The 25,620-nt window shown below is 51.7% G+C and overlaps 3 protein-coding genes and 1 long non-coding RNA gene across 5 annotated transcripts; 3 read left to right on the top strand and 1 right to left on the bottom strand.

The window, feature by feature from the left end:
- Positions 1 to 2,348: 2,348 nt before the first annotated feature.
- Positions 2,349 to 7,981, top strand: MFRP (membrane frizzled-related protein). The gene is made up of 13 exons (XM_027979003.3): positions 2,349 to 2,564; positions 2,687 to 2,789; positions 2,907 to 3,020; positions 3,139 to 3,300; positions 3,445 to 3,658; positions 4,095 to 4,225; positions 4,344 to 4,469; positions 4,691 to 4,767; positions 5,139 to 5,287; positions 5,802 to 5,932; positions 6,061 to 6,183; positions 6,932 to 7,059; positions 7,149 to 7,981. Exons 1-13 carry the CDS (start codon positions 2,511 to 2,513, stop codon positions 7,371 to 7,373), a joined length of 1,737 nt encoding a protein of 578 aa, XP_027834804.2. The 5' UTR covers positions 2,349 to 2,510; the 3' UTR covers positions 7,374 to 7,981.
- Positions 7,982 to 8,098: 117 nt separating this feature from the next.
- On the top strand, positions 8,099 to 10,054 carry C1QTNF5 (C1q and TNF related 5). 2 transcript variants are annotated; one of them, XM_027979321.3, is made up of 3 exons: positions 8,099 to 8,285; positions 8,566 to 8,822; positions 9,163 to 10,054. In XM_027979321.3, exons 2-3 carry the CDS (start codon positions 8,609 to 8,611, stop codon positions 9,678 to 9,680), a joined length of 732 nt encoding a protein of 243 aa, XP_027835122.1. In that variant the 5' UTR covers positions 8,099 to 8,285; positions 8,566 to 8,608; the 3' UTR covers positions 9,681 to 10,054. The 2 variants fall into 2 exon arrangements, with proteins under 2 accessions (XP_027835122.1, XP_060255775.1); XM_060399792.1 differs by lacking the exon at positions 8,099 to 8,285 and having other exon boundaries at positions 8,329 to 8,822.
- Positions 10,055 to 11,875: 1,821 nt separating this feature from the next.
- On the bottom strand, positions 11,876 to 14,663 carry RNF26 (ring finger protein 26). Its single transcript, XM_004016101.5, has one exon. The coding sequence runs from the start codon at positions 14,093 to 14,095 to the stop codon at positions 12,794 to 12,796; it is 1,302 nt and encodes a 433-aa protein (XP_004016150.1). The 5' UTR covers positions 14,096 to 14,663; the 3' UTR covers positions 11,876 to 12,793.
- Positions 14,664 to 14,874: 211 nt separating this feature from the next.
- Positions 14,875 to 19,433, top strand: LOC114118398 (uncharacterized). Its single transcript, XR_003591764.3, has 2 exons — positions 14,875 to 15,206; positions 18,393 to 19,433. It is a non-coding gene; the product is annotated as an uncharacterized LOC114118398 (long non-coding RNA).
- Positions 19,434 to 25,620: the final 6,187 nt, after the last annotated feature.

Raw genomic sequence — 25,620 nt, 5'->3', positions numbered from 1 at the left:
TGTATTGGTGTTTTTTCTTTCTGGCTTACTTCACTCTGTATAATAGGCTCCAGTTTCATCCACCACATTAGAACTGATTCAAATGGATTCTTTTTAATGGCTGAGTAATAAAACTACATTTTCCAAAACAAAAAGAACTGAGGAAGAAGGATAGTATTTACATTTTTGCAAATCTCATTAACACCTGGCTGGATTCTCACCTGCTTCATATCAGGCAGCCTCATGAAACCATGCTGGGTGCTCAGGAATGAAAGGGAGGACAAATAATGCCTGTGTTATTTATGGACAACACTTTTGACCTTTAAAACCCTCTAAAAACAGTCCAGCCTTAGGACCCAGGAAAGCTTTCTCCTCTAGACAAAAATGCCCCAGGGCTCTCCAGTGGGTGAATGGAGAGGAACTGGAAACTTCCCTGGTAGTCCAGAGGCTAAATTCTGAGCTCCCAGTGCAGGGGTCCAGGTTGGATCCCTGGTCAGGGAATGGGATCCTACATGCCTCGGCTAAAGCGACTGCATGTGTCAACAAAGATCAAAGATATAGTACAACTAAGACCTGGCGCAGCCAAATAAATATTTTTTAAAAAATAAAAAGAGAGACACAGACATAAGAAAACAAACTTATGTTTGCCAGGGGGAAGGGGTAGTTAGGGAGTTTGGGATGGACTGATGCACACTGCTATATTTAAAATGGATAACCTATGAGGACCTCCTGTATAGCACAGGGAATTCTGCTCAACGTTAAGTGCCAGCCTACATGGGAGAGGGGTTGGGAGGAGAGTGGATACATGTATATGTGTGTATGAGTCCCTTTGCTGTTCACTGGGAACTATCACACTGTTAATTGGCTATATACTCCAATACAGAAATGTTTTTGGTGTTTAAAAAAATTAAAATAAATAAATAAAGAGAGAGAGAAGGGCTGGATGTGTGTGTGTGAGGAGAGCTGCCTCAGGGCCACAGACTCAGCCTCCCTGCTTCTCTCCCTGCCAGGCTCCTCACTTAGTCCCGCCCCATCACCAGCCTGCCTCAGGCCAGTGTAGAGGCGCAGAGGTGTGTCTGAGAAAATGTGCATTTTGGATTTTCCCAGTCCCGGGTTCAACTCCTGTCTCAGTATCTCACCGGCTGTGTGACCCTGAGGAAGTTACTGAACCTCCCGGGGAGCCGTAGGCCATCATTTGTAACAGGATTATGCGGCCTCACAGTGATTCAAGGAGAGAAATTGCACTTAGGACCTTTCACCCAGGGCTAGTATGGAACAGACATTCTACAAACCATAGAAAAAAAATACGCCGCTTCCCCACCTCCTGCCCTGCCCAACTCAGCCCGAGCATGGCCTAGTCAAAACAGATGACAATCCCTTTCCAGTCTCCCTGCGGACAGCTGAGCCAGGCGGGGATTTTCCAGGAGAACTTCGCTCCTGGAGAGAGAGGCACAGAGTGATGTAGTTTGCAGAGGGCAGATTTTCTATCCTGCAACAGCAGATGGCACCACCCACCAGAATTCACAGCCCATCTGAAGGGCCTGCCCTGACCCTGCCCAAGGCCTCAGGCACCTTCTCCTCCTCTGTCCTTTCTCCTGCAGCCTGAAGCAACCCAGGAAGCAGCAGCCAACCCCTCGAGTTCACAAGCAGCCCCTACACACCATGTCCCACCCACACTGTTCTTGTCCCTGAGCACCCGGGTGCTTTAGGGGGACTTTCAAAGACCCAGCTTGGGTAATGCCTCAGTCACCCAGATGCCAAGGAGCAGTTGTTGTTTAGCCGCTAAACGGTTGTCTGACTCTTTGCGACCCCATGGACTGTAGCCCACCAGGCTCCTCTGTCCATGGTATTTCCCAGGCAAGAATACTGGAGTGGATTACCATTTCCTTCACCAGGGTATCTTCCCCACCCAGGGATTGAACCCCTGTCTCCTGCATTGGCAGGCAGATTCTTTACCCCTGAGCCACCTGGGAAGCCTGGAAGGAGCAGAAGGCCGCTGTTTTTGTCCAGGGCCCTCAGGACTCGGGCTCTGAAGCTGCCAAGTCCTCACACCTGGCTTTGAAGGCTCCTTCATGCTTGCAAGACTGCCCCACTGCCCCCCTTCCCTCCCAGCACTCACTCAACACCTCAGTGAGATTAAGAAAGGGGGTGACCAGCTCCCCGCCACAGCCCACACAGAGCACCCAGCTTCCTGTGCAGGGTGTCCTCAGCCATGGCCTGTGCCTTTAAGGACCACTGCTGTGTGGCAGGGCCTCAACTTCAGCATCCTCAGCTGAGTTGGATTAAGCGACCATTCCATGCCTTTGCGAATTCCTTCTGGCTGTTGTCCCTTCCCCCACACGGAGACTGAATAGCCAGCGACCTGAGCCAGTCTGCCTAGGGCAGCAGGAGAGCTGGTCTAGCCCGACTGCCCCCCGGCCTCAGGGAGCAGAGGCTGCCCCTCGAGAGGGGGACTGGGGCAGGAAGTGGGCTCTTTGGGGCCTTGCGCTGCTGTCACAGGGACACCAGAAAGCCATGCAGAGCCTAGAGCCATGAAGGACTGCTCAGATATCGTCGTCTGTGTGGAAACGACAGAGCTGAGCAAGGTAAGGGCCACCAGGGCAGCTCCCACAAGCCCCAGACGCCTGCCTAGGGCTGCTGTGCCCCGTGAGCACACCTGCCAGGCAGCACGGCCACCAGCCCTCAGCCCTCAGATCTCTCCCTTCAGACTGAGTTCTGCAATCCTGCTTTCGAGCCTGAATCAGGGCCATCTTGCCCCCTCCCCGCCCTCCGGGAGGACGCCAACTGCAGCGCCCGAGCTCCCTGGCAAGGTAACCATCTCAGGGGGTGACCCGGGGGTAGGACAATAAAGGCCTGGCAGCTCAGGGTGGTAGGTGAGGGATGCCCTAGGGAGAGGGCTCTCAAAACCCCGCCCTGCCTGTCCGCAGGTCGGCATCCCCGATGGCTGCAGCCAGACTGCCACTTCTCCTGGCTGTGTGTCCTCCTGCTGGCCGGCCTGCTGCTCCTGCTGCTCGGGCTGCTGGTGGCCATCATCCTGGCCCGTAAGTCCCCAGGGCCTGCTGGAAAAAGGGCTTTAGGATGAGACCCCAGAGCTCTTCTGCCCATGCCCCCGAGGGATCCAGAGCCTCTGAGGCCCCTCCCCCATCTTGTCACCTCCAGAATTGCAGGCTACAGCCCCACCGGGGGCCACCTACCGTCCACTGCCTTCCCGAGGCCTCGCCACCACTGGCACTACCCCTGCCACCTCCACCACCACCTCCCAGGCAACTGGAACCCCTAAAAGGCAACCGGAGGCAGGAGTGAGCCTCGCACCTCAGTCCGGTGAGTACTCAGGGCTGATCTTCCTGGAGAAGGGCCCAGGATGGCAGGAGGGGGACATGCAGGAAAAGACACCTTGAGAGGAAAAAAAAAAAAACAAAACTCTCTCTTCTTTTGACCTCTGATTGCTCACCTCAATCTCTGCAGCCTGTGGGGGCCTCCTTCCCGGCCCAAGGGGCTTTTTCAGCAGCCCCAACTACCCAGACCCTTACCCACCCAACGCCCACTGCGTGTGGCATATCCAGGTGGACACAGACCACGCAATACAGCTCAAGATCGAAACTCTCAGCATGGAGAGCGTGGCCTCTTGTCTTTTCGATCGCTTGGAAATCTCTCCCGAGCCTGAAGGCCCCCTCCTCAGGTAGGTTCCTCTGTCCCCGGAGATCCCAACCCCTACTCTCTCATCCCTGTCCTGAACAACTGTCCGGAGGGCAGAACCAGGAAGGTGCAGAGGGAAACTCTTGACTGGGAGGAAGAAATGGAGAGACTTGGCCTCTGCGCCCAGCTCTGCCACCATCTTACTACATGACCTTGGGAAGGTCACTTCCCCTCTCTGACCTTGGCTTCCAAATCAGGAAGCTGGAGCTCCCACATGTCTTTCCCATTAATCAATGGTTCAAGGATGGACAAGCAGGTGCCAGGGAGGTCACGGCTCTGCTGGAAAGGAACAGAACCTTTTTTGACACATCGTCCCCAGGATGGGGCTTCAGGAAAGAGGACCACAGAGCCCAGGCAGGCTCCACTGCCGCTTGCCCTGAGCTCTGAGCTGCCATCACCCCCAATCTGGCTTCTCGCAGAGTATGTGGGAGGGTGCCTCCCCCCACATTCAATACCAACGCCAGCCGCCTCCGGCTGGCCTTCGTCTCTGACAGCAGTGTGGAAGGATCTGGCTTCCATGCCTGGTACCAGGCTGTGGCCCCTGGACACGGTGAGTGTTCTCCCACCAAATGCCCAGCTACCCATCAACTGGCCAACTCCAGCTGCTCCCAGCCCTAAAAAAGCGGCAGAGATTCTAGAGGGTTCTGAATCCAGATGCCTACCCCCAGGGAGCTGTGCCCACGAGGAGTTCCCCTGTGACCAGTTCGTCTGCTTGCTGCGTGACTCAGTGTGTGACGGTTTTGCCAACTGTGCTGATGGCAGTGACGAGACCAACTGCAGTGCCAAGTTTTCAGGTACAGGTCCGATCAGCCTCGGGGCGGGTACTGTCTGATCCAGGTGCAGGCTGGACCCCTCCCGGCCTGGCCCAGCTCCAAACCTGCCTGGTCATCCTTCCGACCCAGAACTTGTTTCCCATGGGCACAGACAAGATTCTTCACCGCTGTCACTGCCAGGCCTACTGGCGAAAGGCACAGAGCCTAGCAAACTCATGAGCCTCCCGCCCTCCTCTCTACAGGGTGTGGGGGGAACCTGACTGGGCTTGAGGGCACTTTCTCTGCTCCCAGCTACCTGCAGCAGTACCCTCACCAACAGGTAAGCCAGCCAGTGCTCCACAGGGAGGGCAGTGGGGCACGTGTGGGCACACCCGAACAGCGGGGTTAGTGCGATTGAGAACAGCATGGCAGATACTCCTTGTACCTGGAAAGACCAGAGATCAAGCAAACAGGAAGGGGACATTATTAAGCGCTTACTAGGTACCCAGCTCCTGTGCTGGGTAAGCTTATCTCTGAGACCAGACAAGTTAAAGGCCCTTCCACCAATGGTGATGAGAGTGGTGTAGGCCAAGCCCGCCCACTCCCTACCCAACTTGCAACCAGGGAAAGCCCGTCTGGAGTTCAGCCTGGGGACCCCGATTGGAACAGGAGAAGGAACCCGTAAATTACTCCACCTGTGCCCTCCCCCAGCTTTGCACCTGGCATATCTCGGTGCCTGCTGGACATGGCGTCGAACTGCTCTTCCACAACTTCAGCCTGGAAGCTCAGGATGAGTGCAAGTCTGACTACGTGGAGGTGTACGAGGCCCACAACTCTGGGGCCCTCAGCCTCCTGGACAGGTACAGGGCAGAACCACGAGAGGAGCCAAGGATACACCCCGCCTCCACAGCCTGACGTCAAGGCTGCCCACAAATTACCACCCCCATTCAGTAGCCTCATTGTCCTCTCTTGCACCAAGCTGAAGGTCTCCTCGCTGTCACACTTTTTAAAAAGAGGCTTGTCCTTCCGCACCTGTCCTTTGTGCCTGTCCCTCTTGCCTCGAGTCCTTGCATTGCCTCCCCCAGGAAGCCCTCCCCAGGCCTCTCCCACTCCCAGTTCTCCTGGGTCCATTTCCAGTTCCCCCAGGACCCTCACTGATTTTCCCTAGGTGGAAGTGGCTCAAGTTCAAGCAGTGTGTCTAGTACTTTGTCTACTGAACATGTGTGTCTTCCTCCCATGAGTCAATGACTATGCCTCCCATCCCCTCTGGCATTGTCCAGAACACCCAGCTCCCCCCCAGGCCTGCAAGAGGCCTCATGCATGCTCGCCCAGCCAGGGGGGCCCGATGCCAGGATTCCTGCCTGCTCTGGACAGGTTCTGTGGAGCAGAGCCGCCCCCACGTCTCATCTCCTCGCACCACCAGCTGGCAGTGCTCTTTAGGACAGACCATGGTTTCAGCGTTGGGGGCTTCTCAGCCACCTACCGGGCCCTCAACGCCACAGAGAGTAGGTGGCCCTGGGCGCTTGGGTGTGGGCAGTAGGGGCGCCTCCAGAAGAATGGGGAAGGGTTCTAGACCCTGGTCTAGGCACAGTGAAGGCCATGGGGATTCAGACATGTCCCCCCATGCCTGCAGGCCCCTGTAGGCCCGGAGAGTTCTCCTGCCAGGATGGAGGGTGTAAGAGTCTGCAGTGGATGTGCAGCACGTGGCGAGACTGCGCCAATGACAACTGCAGCAGCCCCTTGTTCCCACCCCCAGGTGAGGAGCCTGCCCTGCACTGTGGGCAGGGCTGGCAGGCCTGGGAAGGCTGGGTGCCCATCCAGAGAAACCCATGGGCACACATCTTAACAGTTATCCCTATCCTTCCTGATGGGGGCTGAGGGCCCCCTGTTCAGACTCTAGACCACTTTACCAAATCCTGAAGAGATTCTCCCCTAGCCGTGGCAACAACATTTAGAGTTACCCCCAAGACAAATGGGAATCTGGGAGACGATGGTTCAGGCTTCAAGAACCAGTCCAGCCTTTGCCACACAGAGGCTCTCTCCAGGGCCCACCTCAGAGATGTGGGTGAGCCCTGGGGAATTCCTTCCAGATGGCTAGTGATTCTGCCAATGTCGGTGACCCTTGCTCCCTGAGATCACAGAGGTGCCTGCATGATGCCCGGGGCTGGCGAAAGATGCTTGGAGCAGGCTCCCGAGAACAGGAACCCTCGACATGTATATAAGGCATCTCTCTGTGTTAACTCCTTTGATTCTCACAATGGCAACCCACTCCAGGATCTTGCCTGGAGAATTCCATGGACATAAGAGGCTGGCAGGCTACAGTCCATGGGGTCGCAGAGTCGGACATGACTGAGCAACTGACACTTTCACTTTCTTTCCATATTATTTCTTTTGGTTCTCACAACAAACCCCATCTGACTCATAAAGGGTAATTAGGTGACTTGTCCCCAGTCACACAGCCAGTGAGTGCTCCCCAGGGTGACCCTCCCCTCCCCTCCCTGCAGAGCTGGCCTGTGAGCCTGTCCAGGTGGAGATGTGCGTCGGTCTGAGCTACAACACCACGGCCTTCCCTAACATCTGGGTGGGCATGACCACTCAGGAAGAGGTGGTGGAGGTCCTCAGAGGTTACAAGGTGCTCCAGGCAGAGATAAGGAGGAGCCCCCAGGAAGGGAGGGAACCTGGGGAGCCGGGTGCCTGAGGGCTCCTCTCTTCCTTCCACAGAGCCTGACGAGCCTGCCCTGCTACCAGAAATTCCGGAGGCTCCTTTGCGGGCTGTTGGTGCCCCACTGCACCCCCCTAGGCAGCGTCCTTCCCCCTTGCCGCTCTGTCTGCCAGGAGGCAGAGCGCCAGTGCCAGTCTGGCCTGGTGCTACTGGGCACCCCCTGGCCCTTCAACTGCAACAGGCTGCCTGAGGCAGCTGGCCTGGAGGCTTGTGCCCAGCCCTGACCCTGCGGCGGGGCCCTTGCCCTCTGCTACACACCCTCCTTTGCCCATCAGGGTGGGCAGGCAGGGGAGCAAGGGAAGGGGCCCAGCATGGAACTCTGCCCATCCCCCCCACTTCAGGGTCCTCCCAGGGAGGGGAAGAGGAGTCCTCAGTGGAGCTAGTGGGGCCCTCCCAACTTCCCATATCCTCCCCTATCCCTTTACTTTCCCCAGCTGCTGCAAACAGCTGGCCTGACTCCACGCTGTACCACTGACAATCTGGACCCCTTCCCACCCAAGTCTCTGATCTTGACTTCCTGTCTTCTGCCTTCCTCATCTCCCATCTAGTTTTTCAGGCTCTCTATCACCCCGCCTTCTGACATTTTCATTTATTCAACAGAATATGTCATCTAGAGTCTAGTCGTGTGGCAGGGCCTGTTCTGAGCCCTGGCCATCCAGCTGTCTACTGTTCTAGAACCCTCCACCCTCAGTTCTCAGCTTCTGTTCTCCTGGATTTATCCTTGGACTCTGTTATCCTTGGTCTCTGTAGCGGCATCATCTCTGCTTCCAGCTCCCTGGAGCTATGGATGCCCTGAGCGGCTGTCAATAGTTCTGCCTCTCTGTGCCCGCCTCAAACCTCTCCCTCCTTTCTCCGCCAAACTTTGGCCGGCCGCCGCGCGACACCACGAGTTATTTCCCTGCTATTTCCCGGCCCGGGCTCTTGGCCCCCGAGCAACTGGTTTCCTCTTGGAGTCTGGGAGGAGCACAGCGGAGCCGGCAAGGAACGAACCAGGACCAGGGAGACACCGGCAGCAGGGGGAGACTGGCTGGAGAGAAGCGCAGGGAACGCAGCGCTGGGGTCACCTGGAGGGTCTGAATTAGCGAGAGCCCCGAAGGCCACGGAGAGAGCGAGCAGCCCCGGGCGCCGGGAGGGGCGTGAGTGGGGCGGGGAGATGGGGCCGGGGGAGGGGACTGTGGGAAAGACTGGGCGCCGGCCGGGGCTGGAGGAGGAGGGAGGTCCGGTCTGTCCTTCCCTCGGCGCGGGGCTTTAGAGGTTCCCGGGTCTAGGGACCCCACTTCTTCTTCCCCACGCGGCCACTCAGCCTCGCTCAGGGACACGGCAGTGGGGTGGGGACCGAGCCGGCCGCGCTGGGAGTGGGGACCGAGACAGGTCCCAGGATTCTTGGTCCCGACTCCTGTCCTGCCCGGCCCACAGACGACCAGAGGCCCGCGGCGTCCGGGCTCCGCGTGCCAGCGCCATGAGGCCGCTCCTCGCCCTGCTGCTCCTGGGCCTGGCGACCGGCTCTGCCCCTCTGGACGACAACAAGATCCCCAGCCTGTGTCCGGGGCACCCGGGCCTTCCCGGCACGCCGGGCCACCATGGCAGCCAGGGCCTGCCGGGCCGCGACGGCCGCGACGGCCGCGATGGCGCGCCCGGGGCTCCGGGAGAGAAAGGCGAGGGCGGGAGGCCAGGTAAGCGGCGCCTCGGCGGCAATCGGTGGGGACGTTCCAGTGAGCGCCGCCCGGCTCTTGCCCGCGGGGTCCCGAGCTAGGGGTTCACGCCAGGGGGCGCCGCTCCCGTCCCCGCCCGACCCCGTCACATCGGGGAGCCGCAGAGGAGTGACTCGGCGGCGGGAGCCGGAACCCCTGGGACCCTCAGATCCGCCCCGAGCCCTGCAGGAAGTGGGGACCGGGCCCTGGGGCGCAGGGCGGCCCCAGCCGGGAAGGGGCGGCTGGGAGGCTGAGGGAGGGTGTGGGAGGATCCCGCGGGCGCACCCTAACCGCTCTGCTTCCCTCCCCCTTCCACCCGCAGGCCTCCCGGGGCCGCGTGGGGAGCCCGGGCCGCGAGGAGAGGCGGGACCCATGGGGGCCACCGGGCCGGCGGGTGAGTGCTCGGTGCCTCCGCGCTCCGCCTTTAGCGCTAAGCGCTCTGAGAGCCGGGTGCCCCCGCCGTCGGACGCGCCCCTACCCTTCGACCGCGTGCTGGTGAACGAGCAGGGACATTACGACGCCGTCACCGGCAAGTTCACCTGCCAGGTGCCCGGGGTCTACTACTTCGCCGTCCACGCTACTGTCTACCGGGCTAGCCTGCAGTTTGATCTGGTCAAGAATGGCGAGTCTATCGCCTCTTTCTTCCAGTTCTTTGGGGGGTGGCCCAAGCCAGCCTCGCTCTCCGGGGGCGCCATGGTGAGGCTAGAGCCTGAAGACCAGGTGTGGGTACAGGTGGGCGTGGGGGATTATATTGGCATCTACGCCAGCATCAAGACAGACAGCACCTTCTCTGGATTTCTAGTGTATTCTGACTGGCACAACTCCCCTGTCTTCGCTTGATGCCCACTGGAAAGTGAGCTCATGCTGTCTCACTCCAAGGGGAGGAGGGGGTGACACCGAAGGCCTCATCACCCGGGAGGGCTGGCCCCCCTGGAATGTCCTGAATGACTGCAGAGGTGGGGTGGGGGCCTCTCCGTTCTGCTGCCGGCAGGGAATGGGGATCAAGGCTGAGATCAGGGCTGGCAGCATGGGGCAGTGGCTGGATTTCTGCCCTAGATCAAAGGAGTTTGGTAGTTCCCCCCAGTTGCTCTGGCCCGGGACCCCAAGGTGTGGTGCTTGCTTTCTGGTCCCCTGTCTCTCTGGGTCTTCCCTTATCCCTCCTGCTCCTGGGCCCTTTTTCTCAGAGATCATTCAATAAATCTAATAAAACCCTCCTACTGGCTTCTGTCTCTCTTTACTGATGGAGATGCTTTGATTTTGAGAATGGGGAGAGAAGGGAGCAGGGTGGAGGGAGAGGGTGTTCAGGCAGAAGGGAGGGCTCTTAGGCTAGATGGAGCCTGGGCCAGGAGATACAGAAAACAGGCCCAGGTGATGAAGAGGCCGGTCCGCGGAGCTGCCACCCAAGTGGTGCAGGTTGTGAACAGGAGCGCCCTGCTAGGGATGGTGTCCTGGTGGGGGACTCTGGCCACCCAAGAAGGCACACCTTTTTCTAACTCAAAGATGTCATAAGAACTGGCTGGAGCTTCAACACACACATTCCTGCCCTGACCAACAAAAAGGAACTTGGGATTTTCACCCATGGCTGCTCTGGCTCTGTGCCTGTTTCCTGGATGACTGGAACACTATTTCTCTGTCCCTGATGCCAGGGGAGTGAAGTGTCCCTGGCTGTCTAGAGATGTTATTTTGGAGATGGCCACAAGGGGGCGCCCTAGTTCCAGAATGCAGCAGTGACCCTAGATAGCTTGAGCTCCTGGCTACTAGGGCGATTAGGTAGAGGAAGGGTTTTGAGGTCTCCCAGTAGGATTCCAGATGGGGTGGGGGATAATGGGGTCATTTGCTCCCAGCTCAGGAAGTTTATCTTCTCTCATAAAATGTTTATCCTCACATTAAACAGAGACTGGAAGGAACTAAGCCTCCCCTTGGTCATCTCCCCTTCCAGGGTTGGGGGAAGGGGGGCAGAAAAGCCCTTCCTCAGGCCTCTCCACTCCAAGGTGGATGTGGGGAACGCTCCCTCACTGTGCTAGGCCGCGCCACTAAGTCTGAGGTTAGCCTCAGAGCCCCTTCAATCTCTCTGCCTTGTCCCGCCCTTAACCCAATGACTAACAAACCCAGGCTTGCCAGGCCCACATCAGCTCAGGCTCTCAACACAAAAGTGGAGGGGCCTCTCCTCAGCGTTTCCTCCTGAACTACCCCTTTCCCCCCTCCCCTCCTTCCAGAAGGCTGTCTCTGGCATTATGCTCCTACATATAACATACAATTATGGGGTAGTGTCCCGCCCCCCACCTCCACCCCTTTGCAGGTCATGTGAGGATTGATATGACCAATGGGGACTGGGCCCATTATAGGAGCTAGAGACAGGCCTCCCAGCTCTCCAAGAGGAGGCCCTGCAGCTATACTCCAGCCCATCATAGCGCCTCTCTGCCAAGAGACACAAAGACACCAACTCCTTCAGCAATCTCAGGATAGATTGGACTCCAGGCAGCAGAAGCCCCAAGTTCTCTCCTGGAAAGAATGGCACTAGAGGGAAAACTTGCTCAATGGGTAAGTTCACATTCCTCTTTCCGAGGGCTCAATTCTGACAAAATGGAAAAGATAGGGCTATGCTTAGTCCCTCAGTCGTGTCCGACTCTTTGCAACCCCATGGACTGCAGCCCGCCAGGCTCCTCTGTCCATGGGGATTCAGGACAGAATACTGGAGTGGGTTGCCATGCCCTTTTCCAGGGGATCTCCCCAACCCAAGGATCAAACCCTACAGGTCTCTCACACTGCAGGCAGATTCTTGATTGACTGAGCCACCAGGGAAGCCTGGAAAAGATAGGGAGAGCTTTCCAAAAGTCATGCATATGAGAGGGCACAAATTGGAGAAGGTAAAAGCAAATCTAGCCACACAGGGCACGGGCTCTCCCCAAAGCACCCTATCTCAGCTCTTCCCCTGCCAGTTCCCCCATCAACTACACTTGGGACTGAAAGACCCTGCTGCAGCATCCGTTACCATAACCAACCATTCACCCTTGCGAAGATGCACACAGAGGCCATCAGAGCTGTAACACTTTATTCATTGGATCCTGGGGCCAGATGGACCCCTCAGGGAGCTGCATGCCCCTCAGCCCTGGCTCCTTCTGTATTTGGACTCTAGTGAAATGTGCACAGTCTTCCCTCCCCAGTGGCAGGGAGAGATGGACAGAAGGGGAATGTCATTTTTTTCTCTGTGATGTGGGGAGTGAAAGGAAGAGGAACAATCTGGTTATCCCTCCTGAGGTTCCCAGTGATGCCGGGTATCAGAGGGTACATGGTCCCAAAGCCAGGTGCAAACATACACATATACACACACACCTGGGGGGTAATTCTTGACCCCAGCTGTCGGGTCAGGTAAGGAGGGAGCCTTGTAAGATCACAACAGGTAGAAGCAGCTCAAAGGGCACCTGAGAGATACTACCCCCAAAGCCTGCCAGAGCATAGCAGCTCCAGCTGAAAGCAAATTTTCAAGGTAATTCTAAGGCCCTTGAATTGCCAAAATACCCAAATGACATTGATGTGCATGGCTGAAGAAGCTGGGAAGGAAGTGGGGAGGATGCAAGGATAGAACCTACAAATCTGCAACAGAAAAACCAGAAGCGAAGCGGGGGGAGTCCCCAACGCTGGCATCAGGGTGGGCCCTGGCTGGAGGGGAGTCCACAGTGAACAGTCTCCAGGGCCTTGCAGAGTGACACCCTCACCACCCTTGGCATCACAGGGACACACAGGGTAAGGAAAAGCTGTTACCCTGCCCCTACCCAAGTCACAGTCTTTCAGGGTTTCCCACTTCAGTGTCCTGGAGATGCAGCTTAGAGACTCAGCACGATGACTGTGGGGGCAGCAGGGGATGCCGGGACCCAGAGATCAGGTGTGAACACGGCCTGAGCACAGCTGGCTGCGTGGGGCATGGAGGAGTGGCAGGAGGGAGGAGGAAACCTTCAGAGGTAGACGTTGAGGGTCTGCAGGATGCCCCGACGGCACAGTGGGCAGTTGCGGTGGTAGACGGGGTGGCGCATCAGGATCTCAGTGCAGGCCTGGCACAGGCACAGGTGCCGGCAAGGCAGCAGCAGCACCGTCTTGCTCTGGTCCTGGCAGATGACACACTTCTTCCGCTCCTCCTGCTCCTTCAGCAATTCCCACGGGTCCTGCCCAGCTACAGACTCCTCCTCGTTGAGCCTCTCCCGGCCCCGGGCAGCCGTCAGTCTGGCCATCCTGACCTCCTCTTCTTCTGCCTCCGATCGGGGCCCAGCTTCAGGAAGAGCATCCTGTCGCCATGTTCTGGCTGAGGGCAGCCTCCTAGGGCCACCCTGGGGGGCTCCAGGGGCCCCTCCCCGGTTTGGCCAGCTCGCCAGCTGCAGGCTACGGCTCCAGACTCGGCGCCAGGCCTCCAAGCCCAGAACTAGCCGAGAGAGCCGCACAACATCCTCTCTGAGCCGGTGGTAGGATGGCCGGGCATGGAGCTGACTGAGCGCCTGGGTGGCCAGCCTCAGGGTGAGGTCTGGGTGTAACAGAGTCACTGTCACTGCCAGCACGCAAGCCAGCAGCACCAGGCCAGTGAGATTGACAAGCACAAAGCTGGCCAGGAGGCGGGCAGCTGAGGCCAAGAGCTCCAGCACTAGCTGGCAGGGGGTCCAGAGAAGGATGGACATGGCCACGGCACTGCTGGAAATGTGGGCTAGGAAGGCAGCCACTATATCTGTCATCCTCCACAGCGGCCCCATCACTGCATCCCACAGGGCCAGCACAAGGGAGAAGAAGTTCTGAGTGCCAATGAGGCAGATGTTGACCAGGCTATTGATCACGTAGGCCACTAGGCTCATGGTGATGGCACAGACGTCACAGATCTGACGCAGCAAAGCATGGCCATTGGAGACCATATTGAGGACACCCCGGTGGAGGATCTCCCGGCTCCTAAGCGCCCCATGGGAGGCCAAGTGCCCCAGGAGCTTTAGGCTCTCCAGGCCAGAACAGCAGCTGTACAGTACCGTAGACAAGGCCTGCAAGCCCCCACAGGTGAAGCGGACCATAGCTTCAATCAAGGCCAGCAGTGAAAGTAAGACTCCACGGCCCAAGTGCAGAAGACTAGTCAGTACCGTGTGTGGCAGGTTGTAGATGAAGGCCAGGAGCCAGGCCAAGGAAGCCAGGAGGGAGGACACCAGCAGGAAGTTGAGGTCCAACACCAAGGTCAGCACATCCAGCAACAGGCCCACCCCATTCACTACCAAGTACACAGCCTCCATGATAGGGCTATGGGGTTGGTCCCAGAGAAGTCTGGCTCCCGGCTGAGGGGGGTGTCAGGGTTGTCAATATTTGGGCGGAAGGGGGCTCAAGGATTAATCTGGAAGGGAAGTGAACGGTCTCTCCAATCAGAGAGAAACTGAGGAAGAATTGGATTAGAAGTGGAGTCTCAGGGGAGGGAAAAAGGGCCAGGTGCCGATCCAGGACTCCCGGTTTTGAAGGCGGTCTGTTTGGGAAGAAAGAAGCCAAACATCTCTAAAGTGGAAGTGATCCCGGGCTGGAGTAAAAATCTCAGCTTTGGAGGCCTGCTGGTGGCGTACCACGGCCGGGCAATGGGTCAGATCGAGAGAAGACCAGGAACGGAAGGGATCGGGCCAGGCCGGGGCCGGGTGGGGGCGGCGCAGGCTGGGCGCAGGCTCGCGGTCCAGCTACGCAGGTGCCCCTGTCCCCTCCCGGCCCCCGTTCTCTGGGCTCGCGGCGCTTTGCGCCCAAGGGAGCAGGAGGGAAGGGAGCGAGCCTCAGCAAACCCCAAGCGCGGCCTCTACTCCGCTGGGCGCTGCCATCTTGTGTGAAAAAGGGTGGGGCAAGAGGCATGTCAAGGAGGGAGGGGCGACGAACTCTGGCCAATCGGTGAGACTCAACCACAGGAAACATCGAGCGTTCATTGGTCAGTTTGAACGGCGCCCAAACATATTCAGTGCTTTACAGAGGTGAGGCGGAAACAGATTGAAATCCCCTCCCCCTTGAGGCGGGGATTGGTCAATTGAAGGGCAGAGGCGAATCGCCCCAGCCCCGCCCCGTAAAGGAGCAGGACTGTGTGTGTGTGTGTGTGTGTGTGTGTGTGTGTGTGTGTGTGTGTGTGTGTGTGTGTGTGTGTGTGTGTGTGTGTGTGTGTGTGTGTGTGTGTGTGTGTGTGTGTGTGTGTGTGTGTGTGTGTGTGTGTGTTCCCTGGCTCAGTCGTGTCAGACTGCGACCCCACGGACTGTGGTCTGCCAAATTTCTCTGTCCATGGGATTTCCTAAGCAAGAATGCTGGAGTGGGTTGCCGTTTCCTACTCCGAGGGATCTTCCTGACCCAGGGATCGAACCCGCGTCTCTTGAGTCACCTGCATTGGTAGGTGGATTCTAAAGGAACTATTACGGGCGCTCTTACGGGCGCTGTTACTGGCGCTGTTCTTTTTCTTCGCCTCCAGCCTTGATTTTTTTTAAAGTCCGGATTGGTGGTCACTGTTCTGAACCAGGCTTTAGGATTGCACCACCTCCACAGCCAGACTCAGTCACTTGTCTTCCATTCATCCATTTTCTCCGTCGTGTATTGAGCTGCTACACATGCACTGGGGATGCAAAAAATGTTTAAGACCTGCCTGCTCACAAGCAGTTTAAAGGGAAACAGATTGTGATAGGGGATTCCCAAGCTGCTATTTCCAAACTGTTTCCTCAAGCTCTGTCACGTTTTCTCAGCATCCTCAGGAGATTACCTCATTGTCAGTAAGAAAAAGAGGTCACAGGCTGGAAATAGCTCACACTCCTAGCCCAGGCCCTATTCATTTGTTTACTTAAACACCTGGGCAGCCTTAGTAGTGGCCTCAAAATTTTATCCCTTTAAAAAATATTCAAATAATATTCAAAATATCTAAGATCCTATCCCAAATACATTGAGAGCCTGGTCTTCTCTACTAAAGCCAAGGATACTTGGGGGTCTGAGCCTCCCCCTGGCCTCTATTGCTTTAATTTCCTGCTTGCATTTGTTCCCTGAAAACAATGCACAATAAGAAAGTTGGGAGTTAAGTTTTACTTAGGGTAAAACGAGGACTATAGGCCAGCAGACAGTCTCTCGGATAGTTCTGAGGAACTGCTCAGAAGAGGTAAGAGGGGAGCTGAATATATATACGTAATTTTGGTAGGTAATTGGGCAGACATGCAGTCTTTTTTTTTTTTTTTTTAGTTTTTTATTTTTTTAATTTTAAAATCTTTAATTCTTACATGCATTCCCAAACATGAACCCCCCTCCCACCTCCCTCCCCATAACATCTCTGTGGGTCATCCCATGCACCAGCCCCAAGCATGCTATATCCTGCGTCAGACATAGACTGGCGATTCAATTCTTACATGATAGTATACATGTTAGAATGCCATTCTCCCAAATCATCCCACCCTCTCCCTCTCCCTCTGAGTCCAAAAGTCCGTTATACACATCTGTGTCTTTTTTCCTGTCTTGCATACAGGGTCGTCATTGCCATCTTTCTAAATTCCATATATATGTGTTAGTATACTGTATTGGTGTTTTTCTTTCTGGCTTACTTCACTCTGTATAATCGGCTCCAGTTTCATCCATCTCATCAGAACTGATTCAAATGAATTCTTTTTAACGGCTGAGTAATACTCCATTGTGTGCAATCTTTTCACACATGTTTTTACAGAAGGCTGCTGCTGGTCACAGGAGGTTTGTTGCTAGTCATGAGAAACAGATATCTCCATTAACGATTGTAGTGCTTTTTTAGATATAAGAAGGTGCAAGAATTTGTGTTCATAAAATCTCCTGAAAATAACTATCTGAAGGCCTGTTCTGCCTGTTTTCCCCAGAGCACAGAGTGCCTCATTCCTGCTCTTGGTTCTGAATTCCCTTCAGGGTATGTCAAAGTTCAGTGACTGGTGGCTAGTGACAGTTTTTAGTTGGCACAGTAAACTCTTCTTAAACTGTCTTTAAGACTTCTTCTTAAAGTGTCTCCATCACCCCACCCTGGACACTGCCTGAATCCTTTCTTTCCCAAAGCACCACTGATTCAAGGCTGAAATATTCTGCACACCTTGTCGAGACAGGTGGCTCCCAGTACAGGTTAGAACATAGTGCAGTTTCTAAACTCCCCGCGCTTTTCTCTAGCTTCTCTCTCACATCTGTCAGGCCCCAACTTCATGTTTTCTCTGAGACATGTTTTCCCTTTGTCTTCCTCTTCCTTTTGAGATTTCCCTTTCTCGAACCACCAGACTCCAACTTTCCACTGTTCTTATTTGTTTGTTTATTTCTACTGCACTGGATCGTCATTCCTACATGCAGGCTCTCTCTAGTTGTAGTGCTCGGTCTTCTCACTGAGGCAGCTTCTCTTGTTGCCCACTACGGGCTCTAGGGCATGTGGGCTTCAGTAGTTGTGGAGCCCGGGCTTAGTAATTGCAGCTCACAGGGTTAGTTGCCCCTTGTCATGTGGATCTTCTGGGACTAGGGATCAAACCCATGTCCCCTACATTGGTAGGCAGATTCTTAACCACTGGACCCCCAGGGAAGTCCTCCATTGTTGTTTGATATACAGAATAGTCTGTTTCTACCCCCAATTCCCTCTAAACTGTAGCCACAAAATCCTCATTTCTCTACACAAAGGAGAATAATATAAAGATTTGTTTAACCTTCTGTCCATATCACAGTCTGTTGTGGTTATTGTTGCTGGTGGGTTTTTTTGTGTGTGTGTGCGCGTTTTTTTTCATTTTCCCCTAATCTGAAATCTTAGCGAAAATGCCCATCTCCTCTTCAAGATACTTGATCCCACCACCCATAACCTGTCCTCTTCAAAAATTTTACTTGTCCAATGAATACCATTGTGTTTTTAATCTATCTTCCTGAAGCACTTGACACCAGTGACTTCCTCCACCGTTGGCCTCTGGACATTACCCTCTCCTGTCTTCTTTCTGTGCTCACCATGGCCCCCTCTCCTCTCTACCAGTGATTCCCAAATCTGTGTCTTCAGCCTGAATTTGTCCTTCAAAGTTCAGGTTCCAGCTGCTTCCTGAACAGCTGCTGAATAGCCTACTGGTGCTTCAAACTCAATGTGTCCAAAATCAAACTCAGCAAATTTGCTGTGCCTACACTGTGTGTACTTAACCAGCCAGCTTTCTGCACCGAGAAAGACCCTGAAGCTGGCAGGATCCTCTAAGACAGTATTTCCATTAGCCTGGGACCAAGGCCTTACCTTTGTGATCTGAGACATCCTTAAACAAGACACAGCCTTTGACTCTGTTGGCATTCCAGCAGTAGACAGCCAGAGGTTACCTGTGGTCAACATTCTTTGGGTAAATTACTATGGGTGAATTACTGCAAAATGCTCTCCATCCCTATGCTAGAAATATAAAGTACCATGTGACCACAGAGCAAATGAAGTGCTGGGACGACACCCCCCTCCTCCCTACTGCTTGGGAAAACCAAGGCACTTCTTGATTCTGAGAGGTTGTAAACATTCCCTTTGAGGTGATTGTTGTGGTTTGGACTTAAGCACTATCTCTACTGACTTGATAATATTTCTTTCTCTTCCAGGACTGTGTTTCAGATAACAGCTAGTTCAAACCCACTGTTGCCAAAGCAGGGGTCATCTCTATTTGAAAATATTTTTTAATGTTTATTTTTATTTATTTGGCTGCTCTGGGCCTTAGTAGCAGCATGTGGGAACTAGTTCCCTGACCAGGGATCAAACCCAGGTCCCCTGCATTGGGAGAATGGAGTCTTAGCCACTGGACCACCAGGGAAATCCCCATCTTCTCTTTGGAGGCTGGAAGACTCGAGAGTATTGGTCAAAAGAGCTAACACCAGGCTCCCCTGGTAGTCCAGTGATAATCTACCTGCTGATACAAGAGACGTGGGTTCAATCCCTGATCCGGGAAGATCCCACATGCCACGGAGCAGCTAAGCCCATGCGCCACAACTATTGAGCCTGAGCTGTAGAGTCTGGGAGCCGCAACTACTGAAGCTCATGTGCCCTAGAGCCTGTGCTCTGCAATATGAGAAGTCGCTGCAACGAGAAGGCCACGCACTGCAGCTAGAGACTAGCTCCCACTTGCCGAAACTAGAGAAAAGTCTGCGCGGTAACGAAGACCCAGCCAGAAATACATAAATACATAATTAATTAAGTCGATGAATAAAATTAAATTTGAAAAAGAAAGAACCAACAGCAACTGACTTTAGGTAGGAAGTTCAAATTGCTTATGAGTGTGAGTTGTAGTGATTGAGAAAAAAGAAACCAGATCTGGAGAAAACTTAATGCCTGGAGGCGCTATCCTTGCAGAATTGTGTCATGGAAGATACAGTGGTATGATCTAAAATGCTCAGGCATCTGCCCAGGGGCCTGCTACAACAACAGCTGGTTTCTGCTGTTGTGCCAAGCGCAGGGCTTTTGTGCTGCTAGGTGAGAGATACGAGCTGGGACAACAGAGGGGGTTTTTAGAGGTTGTTCAGGCTTGAAGAGATGGGGTGAAACCAGAAAGACTGTCTAATTTAGGAGTTTTGCTTTGTGGCGCTGTGTCTCCTATAACCCTCCCTTTTATCTTCCCATCATGTGTTCAGTAAAATCCATATCACTGCCATGGTCTTAAGAGTTTGATATTTTTTTTCCTTTTTGATTTAATTTGGCCTTTTAATTATGCAGATCATTTACCAGATCCCCAAAGTCAAACTATATGAAACGGTATATTCCTAAAAGGTTTGTGTCTTGGTCTGTGTGTGGATTGGAAAAGTTTCCAGATATGAGGCAGAATGAGAAGAGACTGAAGTTTATTAGAGTGGGAGACACAGTTAGAACAGAGAGCTGGCTCAAGAGAAATCCAACCCCTTTCAAGGGCTAGTAGGCAATTTTTATAGCCTCAAGACTGAGAAAATTCCTACTGGAAGGGTGGCATTCAGTTCAGTTCAGTTCAGTTCAGTTCAGTCGCTCAGTCATGTCCGATTCTTTGCGACCCCATGAATCGCAGCATGCCAGGCCTCCCTGTCCATCACCAGCTCCCGTAGTTCACTCAAACTCACGTCCATCAAGTTGGTGATGCCATCCAGCCATCTCATCCTCTGTCGTCCCCTTCTCCTCCTGCCCCTAATCCCTCCCAGCATCAGAGTCTTTGCCAATGAGTCAACTCTTCTCATGAGGTGGCCAAAGTACTAGAGTTTCAGCTTTAGCATCAGTCCTTCTAAAGAAATCCCAGGTTTGATCTCCTTCAGAATGGACTGGTTGGATCTCCTTGCAGTCCAAGGGACTCTCAAGAGTCTTCTCCAACACCACAGTTCAAAAGCATCAATTCTTCAGCGCTCAGCTTTCTTCACAGTCCAACTCTCACATCCATACATGACCACTGGAAAAACCGTATCCTTGACTAGACGGACCTTTGTTGGCAAAGTAATGTCTCTGCTTTTCAATATGCTATCTAGGTTGGTCATAACTTTTCTTCCAAGGAGTAAGCATCTTTTAATTTCATGGCTGCAATCACCATCTGCAGTGATTTAGGAGCCCCCCAAAATAAAGTCAGCCACTGTTTCCCCATCTATTTCCCATGAAGTGATGGGACCAGAGGTCATGATTTTAGTTTTCTGAATGTTGAGCTTTAAGCCAACTTTTTTCACTCTCCTCTTCCACTTTCATCAAGAGGCTCTTTAGTTCCTCTTCACTTTCTGCCATAAGGGTGGTGTCATCTGCATATCTAAGGTTATTGATATTTCTCCCGGCAATCTTGATTCCAGCTTGTGCTTCTTCCAGCCCCACGTTTCTCATGATGTACTATGCATATAAGTTAAATAAGCAAGGTGACAATATACAGCCTTGACGTACTCCTTTTCCTATTTGGAACCAGTCTGTTGTTCCATGTCCAGTTCTAACTGTTGCTTCCTGACCTGCATATAAGTTTCTCAAGGGGCAGGTCAAGTGGTCTGGTATTCCCATCTCTTTCAGAATTTACCACAGTTTATTGTGATCCACACAGTCAAAAGCTTTGGCATAGTCAATAAAGCAGAAATAGATGTTTTTCTGGAACTCTCTTGTTTTTTCGATGATCCATCAGATGTTGGCAATTTGATCTCTGGTTCCTCTGCCTTTTCTAAAACCAGCTTGAACATCAGGAAGTTCACAGTTCATGTACTGCTGAAGCCTGGCTTGGAGAATTTCGAGCATTTCTTTACTAGCGTGGCATTAGTGATTGGTTAAGATACTATGGCCATTTCCCTGGTGGCTTAGATGGTACAGAATCTACCTGCAGGAGATGCAGGTTTGATCTATCCCCTGGAGAAGGGAATGGCTACCCAACCACTCCGGTATTCTTGCCTGGAGAATTCCAGGGACAGAGGAGCCTAGCGGGCTTACAGTTCATGAGATCACAAAGAGTCAGACATCACTGAGCAACTAACACTTCACTTTTTAGGATGCATTGGGTGGGTATTTTACCTAATATGGGGTCAGGGAACTGGCTAGTTTAGATCCGAAGGCTTATGGCAGTGGTAGATACAGGGCTCCGTTAGTGGCAGAGATTGCTGTCCTGTGACCTGGGTATAGGGCTCCACAGTTTGCTCTCACCCTGGCCCCTCCACCCCGTTCCCTTTGAGTAACACCCTAAGCCCCACAAATCGCAAACACACTGAAAACTGTTTTCCTCAATCGGCATCTGAGGCTTGGCACTGGTACAGGAGAACCCAAACCCTAAACATCGGCTCTAGTAATAACACTGTTCAGGCCCAGAGAAGCACTTCACATCTCATAACCCATGTCCTGGAAACATGAGGTGACTGTATCCAAATGACACAAAGTTCTATGGTTTGTGCCACGGGAGGATTTCAGCCACTGAAGCACTTAGGGAAGAAAAGAAATACGTTAATTAACTAGTCAAATCCTCTTGCTTTTCCTCCTGTTCCAATTTGTGGTTCCAGAAGTACTCCGAAATTAATGTGGTATATGCAATAGTGGCTGAGGAACATTTGTAATATTAATTCATATTTTTTAAAATTTGTCTATATATGAGTCTAGATGAAACATGCTCATGATTTTATTGGCTTTAGTCCTATTCTGATTTACAGGAAGGACTGAAGAAAAGCAACTTACGATTTTAGGCATTGATTTAAAAGGATGTTGAAGGTAAGTTGATAATGCGATTGACACGGTTAGTAAAAATAAAGATGGACACAATTAGTAAAAATAAAATGAACAAGGTCATTTTTTCACGAAAATCCAGAAACCTTTTTTTGTGCCATATGCCATGTATGGCACATAGTTATTTGTTACTATGACCTAACCTCAATTGTGGTCATCATGGCTTTCTTTGGAACATTAAAAAGATTATATACAGAATTTTCTGGATCTTCCCAAAGATGAAATATCTTAGGAAAACACATATCACATTTGACTTTACAACACTCTAGGACACATGATGAGAATATTGGCTAAATGCTATTAAAACAAGTAGATTTAATTAACACATGATACTAAAAGAACTTGAAGAGTTAAGCAAAACAACAGAAAGCTCTCAAATAGTTTCCACGTGGTCCCAAGTGGAAAATGAAATTATTCTTGAATGTGTGCTACCCACAGATGTTTGAGAGGGACTGTTTCTTAATAATATTGAGAAAAGTTTAACAAATCTAACCCTAAGTTTGATTGTTTAGTTTCTTTGTTTTTTCACAATTGATGAGCTAATACTAATCCATTATTATTACTAACTGAAGTCCATAGTTTACATTAGTGCTCACTTTTAATGTGGTGCATCCTATAGGGACTTCCCTGGTAGTCCAGTGGCTAAGACTCCAAGCTCCCAATGCAGGAGGGGTGGAGTTTTATACCTGGTCAGGGAACTAGATTCCAAATGCCACAGCTAAAGATTCCCACATGCCGCAGTGAAGATCCAGCACAGCCAAATACATAAATAAAAATAAATATTTTGAAAACCCTGAAATCTGCTGTAGATCCTATGGGTTTTGACAGATGTATTATACCATGGCCTACCATTACAATATCATGCAAAGTATTTTCCCTGCCCTAAAAATCCCCTGTGCTCCACAAGGATGACCCTTTCTTGCCTCCCCTCCAGCCCCACTTCGTGGCCATCACTGATCTTTTTGCCATCTTCTTCGTTTTGCCTTTTCCAGAATGTCATATCGCTGGAATCATGCAGTATGTAGTCTTTTCAAATTATCTTCTTAGCAATAAACATTCGGGCTTCCTCCATGTCTTTTTGTGACTTGATAGCCCACTTCTTTTTAATCCCTGCGTAATTCCATTGTATGGATGCAGCTACCAGTTTGTTTATCCATTCTCCTATTAAAGGACATCGCGATTGCTTCCAAGTTTTGACAATTATGAATAAATCTGCTACAAACACCCATGTGGAGGTTTTGTGTAGAACTAAGTTTTCAATTCATTTGGGTGAATACCAAGGAGCGTGATTAATGGATCTTATAGTAAAGGTATGTTTCATTTTATAATAAACTTCCAAACTGTTTTCCAAAGTGGCTGTGCCATTTTGCATTCCCATCAGAAATGAATGAGAGTTCCTATCGCTCCACGTGCTCTCCAGCACTTGGTGTTGCCCACGTTTTTGAACTTTAGCTATTCCAATAGGTGTGCATTGCATCTCACTGTTTTAATTTGCAATTCTCCAGGCTTCCCTGGTGGCTCAGACTGTAAAGAATCTGCCTGCAATGCAGGAGATATAAGAGACACGGGTTCGATCCCTGGGTTGTGAAAATCCCTTAGAGGAGGGCACGGCAACCCTCTCCAGTATTCTTGCCTGGAAAATGCCCTGGACAGAGGAGCTGGTGGGCTACAGTCCATGGGGTCGCAAAGAGTCAGACACAACTGAAAAGACTGGGTACAGCAAAGCACTCACCACTACTGAACTGTATGTTTAAAAATGGCAAAGGAGTTAAATTTTACCTTTTTTTAAAATCACAATTAAAGAAACAAACAAAAAACTCTACTTATGCTTTTACCCTTTGACCCAGAAATCCACCTCTAGGAATGTACCGTTAAGACACTTTCAACAAAATGAAAATTTATTGTCACATTATTTATAATTGCAAAATACTGGAAATTGTTTTTGGCCCCGCCTGTATGGATTGTAGAGTCTTAGTTCTTGGACCACAGCAGTGAGAGCGCCACGTCCTAACCACTGGGCCACCAGGGAATCCTCTTGCGTCATTTTGACTTTTGGAAGCATGTTAATCTCCTACACACTTAAAATATTAAACTAAATCAAAATATGAGAAAAAAAGAAACTGAATGCAAACAGAAACAAATGAACCCAGCTGAATTTCATATGAGTGATATAGCCACATAGCAAGGAGGGAAGTATACCCTGTGTCTCAGACGGTAAAAGAATCTGCCTGCAATGCAGGAGACCGGGTTCCGTCCGTGGGTCAGGAAGATCCTCTGGAGGGGGGAATGGCAATCCACGCCGGTGTTCTTGCCTGGAGAATCCCATGGCTGAAGAGCCTGGTGGGCTACCGTCCGTGGGGTCACAAAGAGTCGGCCATGACTGGACGACAACAGCACACCACGCACCCTCAGCCTGGGGGAAGTAAAGGCCTCCTGGACTCACTTTACTAGGCTTAATTTTTATGGTGTATGACAATTTTGAAATGTTGTTGGGAGTCAGAGTTCTTCGTTTGGATAAAGGGAGACATGAATATGAAATACAGGAAGGTAGAGAACGGCATGAAACTGGATCAAAATTGTAAGCTACCCGTATAAACTCATGCTTTCTATAATAATAATATATATATTAGATATACTATATATTAGCTTAGGTGTATTATATACATAGTATATGCAATTATGTGTGTCCATTGAAAGAACCTAGAAGCAATAAAACCCTAGAAGCAAGAAGCATACCTAATACTCAGATGTTGGTTTCTACCATTCCCCACTAAAAGAAACAGGGTTCCTGGGGAAAAGAGTTGATTATAGTGGCTGATTATAGACAGAGAAGGTAGAAGGTTGAAAATTCTGCCAGAAATTAAGTAGCACCAAAAATTATGGGGCAGGGGCCAGCAGATTGCGGGTGGGGGTGGCTATGTCAGAGGACGCAGAAGCCAGATCAAAGGTGGCCACATCTGGGTTGATTTCAGCATCAAAATGAATAAGGACCATAATGGAATAAAACCCACTGAATAAAATAGGAGTCCATGAGTCCAAATGTATTACAAAGAATATAAATAAACAAAAAACTAGAAAGGAGGGCTCTTGTTTACAATGGAACACTGACTGATACAGAAGGAGGGAGGCTGATGGGCAAAAATTGTCATTTCAAACCATCAGAGTGACTTCCCGAGGGGTCCAGTGGTGAAGATGCTGCAGGTCTAATGCAGGGGATGCAGGTTCAATCCCTGGTTGGGGAACTAAGGTCCTGCATGCTATGGGGTGTAGCCAAAAAGTTTAAAAATCATAATAAATAAAGCCATCATGGTAAAAATTGGTTCAGACCAGAACCATTACGGGATGCTAACGTATGTATTACTTATATATTTCAGCCTGGGTTGCATAACCCTACTTCATGCACAAGATTACAACAGACAAACCCGGATTGACAAATATGAACGCAACGTCTGAGGAACCGTTGCAGATTATAGGGAAATAACGAGACCTGAAGACTAAAGATAGTAGAGAAAACTGGACTGCATCCTATCCTAGAGGGAAAAGACCAGCACCACAGTGGACGTCTGGGACTCTTGTCAAACTGGATATGGATTATAGACTAATGTTTTGTATCAGTTTAAATCTTCTAATTTGGATAATTGTGATTAT

The sequence above is a fragment of the Ovis aries genome, chromosome 15 (assembly GCF_016772045.2).
Source record: "Ovis aries strain OAR_USU_Benz2616 breed Rambouillet chromosome 15, ARS-UI_Ramb_v3.0, whole genome shotgun sequence".
Lineage (NCBI taxonomy): Eukaryota > Metazoa > Chordata > Mammalia > Artiodactyla > Bovidae > Ovis > Ovis aries.
The sequence above is the reverse complement of the archived record's forward strand: the minus strand, read 5'-3'. Positions and strand labels throughout refer to the sequence as shown.